General features: G+C 44.5%; 1 protein-coding gene across 1 annotated transcript; it reads left to right on the top strand.

Moving 5' to 3' along the window:
• The first annotated feature begins 2780 nt into the window (after positions 1–2780).
• LOC127693061 (protein phosphatase 1 regulatory subunit 14B-like) lies at positions 2781–3233 on the top strand. The gene has a single exon (XM_052193766.1). The coding sequence runs from the start codon at positions 2781–2783 to the stop codon at positions 3231–3233; it is 453 nt and encodes a 150-aa protein (XP_052049726.1).
• Positions 3234–7977: the final 4744 nt, after the last annotated feature.

Here is a 7977-nt window from a genome sequence, read left to right as displayed (position 1 = left end):
CATTGTGTAGATATACCACATTTTTTGTATCCACTCTTCTGTTGAGGGATACCTGGGTTCTTTCCAGCATCTGGCAATTATAAATAGGGCTGCTATGAACATAGTAGAGCATGTATCCTTATTACATGGTGGGGAATCCTCTGGGTATATGCCCAGGAGTGGTATAGCAGGATCTTCTGGAAGTGAGGTGCCCAGTTTTCGGAGGAACCGCCAGACTGCTTTCCAGAGTGGTTGTACCAATTTGCAACCCCACCAGCAGTGGAGGAGTGTTCCTCTTTCTCCGCACCCTCTCCAACACCTGCTGTCTCCTGAATTTTTAATCTTAGCCATTCTGACTGGTGTAAGATGAAATCTTAGGGTTGTTTTGATTTGCATTTCCCTAATGACTAATGAAGTGGAGCATTTTTTAAGATGCTTCTCCGCCATCCGAAGTTCTTCAGGTGAGAATTCTTTGTTTAACTCTGTACCCCCATTTTTTAATAGGGTTGTTCGGTTTTCTGGAGTCTAACTTCTTGAGTTCTTTATATATATTGGATATTAGCCCTCTATCTGATGTAGGATTGGTGAAGATCTTTTCCCAATTTGTTGGTTGCCGATCTGTCCTCTTGATGGTGTCCTTTGCCTTACAGAAACTCTGTAACCTTATGAGGTCCCATTTGTCAATTCTTGCTCTTAGAGCATACGCTATTGGTGTTCTGTTCAGAAACTTTCTCCCTGTACCGATGTCCTCAAGGGTCTTCCCCAGTTTCTTTTCTATTAGCTTCAGAGTGTCTGGCTTTATGTGGAGGTCCTTGATCCATTTGGATTTGAGCTTAGTACAAGGAGACAAGGATGGATCAATTCGCATTCTTCTGCATGCTGACCTCCAGTTGAACCAGCACCATTTGTTGAAAAGGCTATCTTTTTTCCATTGGATGTTTTCAGCCTCTTTGTCGAGGATCAAGTGGCCATAGGTGTGTGGGTTCATTTCTGGATCTTCAATCCTGTTCCATTGATCCTCCTGCCTGTCACTGTACCAATACCATGCAGTTTTTAACACTATTGCTCTGTAGTATTGCTTGAGGTCAGGGATACTGATTCCCCCAGATTTTCTTTTGTTGCTGAGAATAGTTTTAGCTATCCTGGGTTTTTTGTTGGATACACCATTTTTAAAAATACATATATATCATAAAGTGATTGAGTTAAGTGAGCCGACAGGCACATTCTCTCCCATGCTTCCTCACGTTGAGAACACACAGAGGTTCCCCTAGTGACTCTCAAGTGTACGGCCCTTTGTTGATAACGGGGGCGGGGTGGGGAGTGGGGGTCACCAGGCTGGGGAGGTCACCAGGCCGTAAAATAATGGTCGCCTTAGTTTTGATGTTGGAAAAGCTGTCCTAAAGGCCTAAGATGTCATCTGAAGAAGCTAGTGGCATGAAAAGTTCATGAGGCTCTAGAAGGTTTTATCTGTGAATCACAAGGTGTTCATTCCAACCCAGAAGTGGGCAGCTGCAAGCCAGCCGGCCCAGAGGTCTAGAACTAGCCCAAGATAAGATCAAGCCTTTGTGTCTGCGGAATTCCAACCTCTCTGCAGTATTGAAATTCTAATCAGCCAACCACTCTATGCATACACAGCTTCCTCCAGGAGCTTCTGTTTACATGAGAGGACCAGATTAGGGACTTGAAGGTGTTCAAGAGCCTGAGAGAGTTTCAGACCAAAGGAAAGCAGAGTGTGTTCTCCTAATGTCCCTGTTGAGGGAGTAGGGAGGGAAGACGGGACTAAGAAAGTAAGGACATTTCTGGGTGAGAAGCTTCTAGAAGTACAACTTCAACAGCACCTGGAGACTCTGCTAAATAATAAAGTTACTTGTTCTGTCTGCAGCCCTTCTGTGCAGGGTTTTGTTCCTGGAAAAGTTGAGTTTCCAGGAGGTAGGGAACTTGGTTTTGGGAGCCCATGAGAAAAAAAGAGGGGGGCCAAGCCTTTGGGGTCCCAGAACTGTGTGACACAGATACTATCTGGGAGCTACTGTGAGAGATGAGCTTTGGGAAGATATAGGAATGACAGAAGGGTGTCGGGCTCTCTAGAGTTCCTCCTGTGATCACATCCATTTTATGTTCACACCCAGCAGCCCAGTAACCTTGCGGAAGAGGCTGAGGATGCAACTTATCCATTCTCCTCCCATGGTGGGCAGCGTCAGATGCAGGAGCAACATGAAGTACTCTCTGTGTTTGATCAGAATCCAAGACTTTCTGTCACAGGTGCCCAGGCTGATTGGGGTTCTTGATAGCTTTCTATTTCAAACCTGAAGCATTTCTTTGCCTACCTCTAATGCTCTCTATCATTCATAACTTTTTGAGAAAGACCTAGAATGACCAGGTTCTACCTACCACCTACCTGCTCAACCTCTTATTCAGATTGACCTTTAATTTTTGATGCTTTCAAATTCTTAAAGTCATTGCTGGATCTTCGAATATACTCACAGCATCCCGCTTCTGCTATCAGCTTGTATAACTTACTGATGATGATGATAATGATTATGATAATAATAATAAATATCATCATTATTATTATTGTTACTACAATGAATATAACAACTGCCTGCACTATAACATTTATACTTCATTTATAGTAGTCATTTGACAGTCCCCCTAGTAGGGAACAACACTAGGGCAGCAGTCCCTCCAGGGCCATAGCCTGAGTCTACGAGCTAGCCCGAGCCTGTGGCTAGCAGGGGAGTATGGGTGGGGGTGGGGATCCGGGAGGCAGCTGCGCAGGCGCATATGTGGCCCCAGTGGCCGCCATGGCGGACAGCGGCCCCGCGGGGGGCCCAGCGTTGACTGACCCGGGCCCCGGGTCAGACAATGCCAACACAGGGCCCCGAGTCTACTTCCAGAGTCCCCCTAGCACCCCAGGTGAAACCCCCGGCCCGGGGAACACCCCGGAGGAAGAAGGCCCTGTGAGAAAGCCGGGGAAGATCGTTGTCAAGTACAACCGCAAGGAGCTCCGGAAGCGCCTCAACCTGGACGAGTGGATCTTAGAACAGCTCCCGGGTCTCTACGACTGCAAGGAAGAGGAAATCCCAGAGCTCGAGATAGATGTGGACGAACTCTTAGACATGGAAAGCGACGATACCCGGGCTGCTAGAGTCAAGGAGCTGTTAGTTGACTGTTGCAAACCCACCGAGGCCTTCATTAATGATCTGCTAGACAAGATCCGGGGCATGCAGAAGCTGACCATACCCCTGAAGAACTAAAAAGGTACTACTGATGCCCGTGGCTCCCACATACCCTGAAGAACTAAAAAGATACTGACTCGGATGCCCGTGGCTTCTACAGGACAGTCACTCTGTCCCCCAACCTCTTAGCAACAGCAATACTGGGGGACCCTGCAGCCAAGCCTGGTGCCATGAGTAAGGATCCTCTTGCCCCCCCCCTGCCCAGGGGCCACTTCTCTTGCCCTCAGTTTTCCATTTTTTTAATTTACTTTTTATTGTTATGAAACTGATGGGACTTTAAAAATGAAGAACCACACTAGGACCATACATAGAATTGTAACTTTGGTAATTAAGATATTTTTTTTTCCTGAGTGAGTCACATCACCTGAAACTGCTGAGTTTGAAATCAAACAGCAGTGTGCGGTCCTTTTCTCTAGGGATTAAGGAGGAATATAGTTTAGAAGTATAACTGTCAGCGAGCGAATCATACCGCTAAAAATGCTAATTTCGTTTGTTTGGGTGACCTGTCAGTTGTGTAAGTTTGTAAAATGACAGTCTACAAGGCGATGGTAGAGAATGCTGAAGGACAGTTATGCCCTTGTCTCAAGGGAGCAAAGCCCAGTGACATGTGACCAGGGGAGATAGTACACACGCACAAAAAGGAGGACCCAAGGAGGTCGTAGAATGGAGGACTTGGAGCTGCTGTCACCTCTTCTTCTCTCTGAAGGAGGAGTTCAAGCCATCCCCGTGCCCACCTCAGAGGATGGAGAACCAGGAAGTCTACCCTTCCAGGACTCGGGGCATTTCCAAGGCACTTCCTGCTAAGCTTCACTGGCACCTGGCAGCCGTGCCACTGTTCAGTGCCCGGCTAGTACTCTCCAGCTGGCTTTGAGGCCTGGCCCATCATTTCCCAATCCACAGCCAGGACCTGTGCTCAAGCCAGGATTTCCACCCAGTCTTGCCAGGGTTAGCAATGTACGAATGTTTCAGTTTCTCATGTTCTGAGTCCAAACAACGGCCTGCAGGCCTGCAGCTTTGAAAGACATTGAAGCTGGTTTCCCTCTTGCTATGGAGACACAGGAATTGGTATCTTCCATCTTTGGGTTTGAATTCTATTCCTGTCACTTACTAGCTCTGCAAGTCCTGACAAATCACAACACCGTTTCAAGCGTCTATTTTGCTGCTCCTGTTAAATGGCCACCATAAAAACACCTCATATGGCGAGAGTTACCTCCAGTACTCTGAGAGCTAGCAACAATTTCCAGTTCTTTTACATTCTTTCCCTGCCTCTCATTCCTGCAAGTATTGCTATTTTCAGCTCATTTTCTACGTTGAGTGGGGACAAGGAAGACAGTAATAAAAATGGACATTTACAGTTGTTTAGAAAATAAAATTAATAAGCCAAAACACGTTAAACAAGATCCATTGATATTAAATCCTCGGTATTGTTCTAATAGATAATTACATTTATCTGTGTTCAGATCTGGATCCTTGACTTTGGAACCAGAGAAATAGAGTCTCTCTTTTATTTTACTCTAGATACCAAAGGGCAGAGAAAGACTTTATCCAGAGCTTGTGTTTACTATCAACTTCCAACCCGCCTCCTGGGCCCATACTGGCCCCATCCCCTGCACACTTTTTGCTCGAGCAAGGGCATATATAGAGATTCTTGTTTTATCACTAAGTGGGTCCTGAAAGAAACTCAGGAGACGCCTCATCAGCTGACAGAGAGCTCTCTCTAGATGATTGTAATTTGAGGTGATTATTGGGCCCTGTGTTGACTCCTGTTGAAATCCATCTTGCATTCATTTCAAAGGTGGCTCCAACACCTGTTAAGTTTCATGATAAGTACACATTCTATCTCCGTTGGCATCCCCCATCCCTCCAGCCATTACAGCCTGAGCACCTGCTGTGTAAGATCTGGTCAGGAGCAGACCTGGACAAGCAGTTTACAGACATAGAAAATCATCCTAGCTATTCAATGGTATGGTGTGGTGTGGTGGTTTAAATATGCTTGGCCCAAGGGAAGTGGCACTGTTGGGAGGTGTGGCCTTGTTGGAGTAGCCATGTTGGAGGAAGTGCATCATTGTGGGAGTGGGCTTTGTTGCCCTTTGAGGGAAGCTGGGTTTTCAAAAAGTTGCTAAAGTATCAGGTGGGTTGTGAGAGGCATGTTTTCACTCTGCCACTTCCAAAATTTCCCTTAACTGCCCTGAAGCACACACCATGTGAACTCTTGAGAGGCAGAGCTTAGAGATTCATTGTCCTCATGTCTAGCCTAGGAAACAGTTGCCCTCCAGTTGGAAAAGACTGCTTCTTGCTTTTAAGCATCTCTCTCTCTCTCTCTCTCTCTCTCTCTCTCTCTCTCTCTCTCTCTCTCTCTCTCTCTCTCTCCTCTCTCTCTCCATTGCTTGTTTGCCATCAAAGAATGGGGTGGTGATAAGGTTGAAGAGAAAGAGCATATTTCTACTGCAAGCAAAAATATTTTGAAATATTTGGATGTCAAATCTCCTTGGCTGCCAAATTCTTAGTTCAACTATCTCTTTATTTTCACTAAACTTGAACACTTTTCTAAAGACAGAAAGCAGAATGCTAGGGCCTAACCTACAGTGCTAGATTCTGTGTCATTGGCCCAGGGTTTAGATTAAAACAGACTAGATTTTGGCCATATGGTTGGTTGGGGGTGGAAGAATTGGTCAAACTTAGTTTCTGGAAAGAAAGATTTGGAATGGGGTTGGGGAAGTAGGGGGATGATGAAGGATGGAAATGAGGACAAATTCCCAAGTAAAATCTGCAGCAAGACTGCTGGTTGGATACGGATACTTGCCTCCTAAATGTAGGCAGACTGTGGCGTGTTTTAGACACAGGGATTACACAATCTGTTACAACATAAGTGGAAGTCAATTTTAAGCTCAAAATGGATTTTCCTTGTGGGACATGTGTGAAAAGCTCCTTCCAAATTAAAAAAAAGTGGTTATAGTTAACTGCAGCATATTTTAACAGAATAGAATCCTAAAAAAGTTTGGTTCAGGTAAAGTCTTTTTCTCATAGAGTATATTTTACCCAAACAAGAATTGAAACCAGCTAGTGAGATAGCTCAGGAGGTAAAAAGTGTTTTGTTATGCAAGCCAGGAGACCTGAGTTTAATCCCCGGAAGCCACCTTCAGGAGGAGGGAGAGAACAGACTCCATAGAGTTGTTTTCTGACCTCTGTATACATACGCTGTACTCTCTCCAGCCCCCCACATTATATATACACAAAATAATGAATAAATACAATAAACATTCCAGATTTGACTTCTACACATCACCTATCATATAGGTATGGTGCAGACTCTTTGAAACCAGCCAAATGCACATTCACCAAGAAACAAGAGGAGAGTTTTGGCTCAAGTTCCTGAGACACTGTTTCATTGCCAATTTTGAGGCCTAGGCACATTTTTTACAGAAGGTAAAAGTCTTTTCCTAAAGATCCTCCATGCTTTCCCTACAGCAGCCATTCACCAAGAGAACTTGGAGGTAACGTTAACTAATTTATAATTTCCAGCCACATTTAATTAGTTTTCCACCTCATTGCTGTTTACAAATGCTATCACACACTGAGTAATGATTCCATGCTTGCTTGCCCAGTACAACCACATCTTGAAGAAAGGCTAAAATACAAGAATTTAAACACACACACACACACACACACACACACACACACACACACGCAAAGAGAAGACTTAACTTATCTAAGGTATCCTATCATGCAATAAGAGCTTCTGAACTAAGGATCTATGAAATAAAGATCAATTTTTAGGCTGTACAATGTCCGCTAAATTTCTGATATGTATGCATGGGTGTTCTTAACTGGGTATTGATCTTCTTGCACCAGATCTCTGATAGTACTCACAATAATATATACTAATCAAGAACAGTAATTTAGAAAAGTTATGCACGCTATTTTGAAAATATTTAGTTGTTTTGATTTTATACATGAGTGTCTGCCTGTGTATATGTATGTGTGCATGTGCATGCCTGGTGTCTGGGGAGGCCAGAAGAGAACATTGATGTGGGTGCTAAGATGCAAACTCAGACACTCTGAAAAAGCTGTATCATCTCCTAATTGCTGAGCCGTCTCTTCAGTGTCTAAGAACTTAGATGTTTAAACAAACTAATAAAACTATGACAAAGTTTATTTCTAATACTAAAATACAATAGTTGCCTGTAAACAGGATTTTCTTAAGGCTGTGTTCCAAGTATCAGGCTCATGTATATTCAGGACCTTGGAATTGCTGCCTATCATTATGTTCATCTCTGGTTCCTAATTTATCTCCTGTATCACAGACCCTGTCACAAGCATTTTAGCCAGATGTCTTAGGGTCTAATGGCTGTGAAGAGGCACCATGACCATGGCAACTCTCATAAAGAGAGACATTCAACTGGGGTTGGTTTACAGTTCAGAGGTTTGGTCCATTGTCATCCTGGAGGAAAGCACAGCCTCATGCAGGCAGCTGTGGTACAAGGAAGGTATCTGAGAAGTCTGCATCTGAATCAGCAGGCAGCAGAAAGAAAGTGACATTGGGCCTGACTTGGGCTTCTAAAACTCCGAAGTTCACCCCACCCTCACTCCGCATCCCATCTCTCCCATCCACTTTCCCCAGTGACACACTTCCTACAACACGGACACACCTACTCCAACAAGGGCACACTTCCCAGTAGCAACACTTCCCATGAGTTTGTGGGTATAGTTTTCATCCAAACCACCACATCAGGTTTTCTCACAACTATTAGGTTGAATGTGC

Source organism: Apodemus sylvaticus, chromosome 9 (assembly GCF_947179515.1).
Source record: "Apodemus sylvaticus chromosome 9, mApoSyl1.1, whole genome shotgun sequence".
NCBI classification, from domain to species: Eukaryota; Metazoa; Chordata; class Mammalia; order Rodentia; family Muridae; genus Apodemus; species Apodemus sylvaticus.
This window is presented reverse-complemented; position numbering and strand designations above follow the sequence as displayed.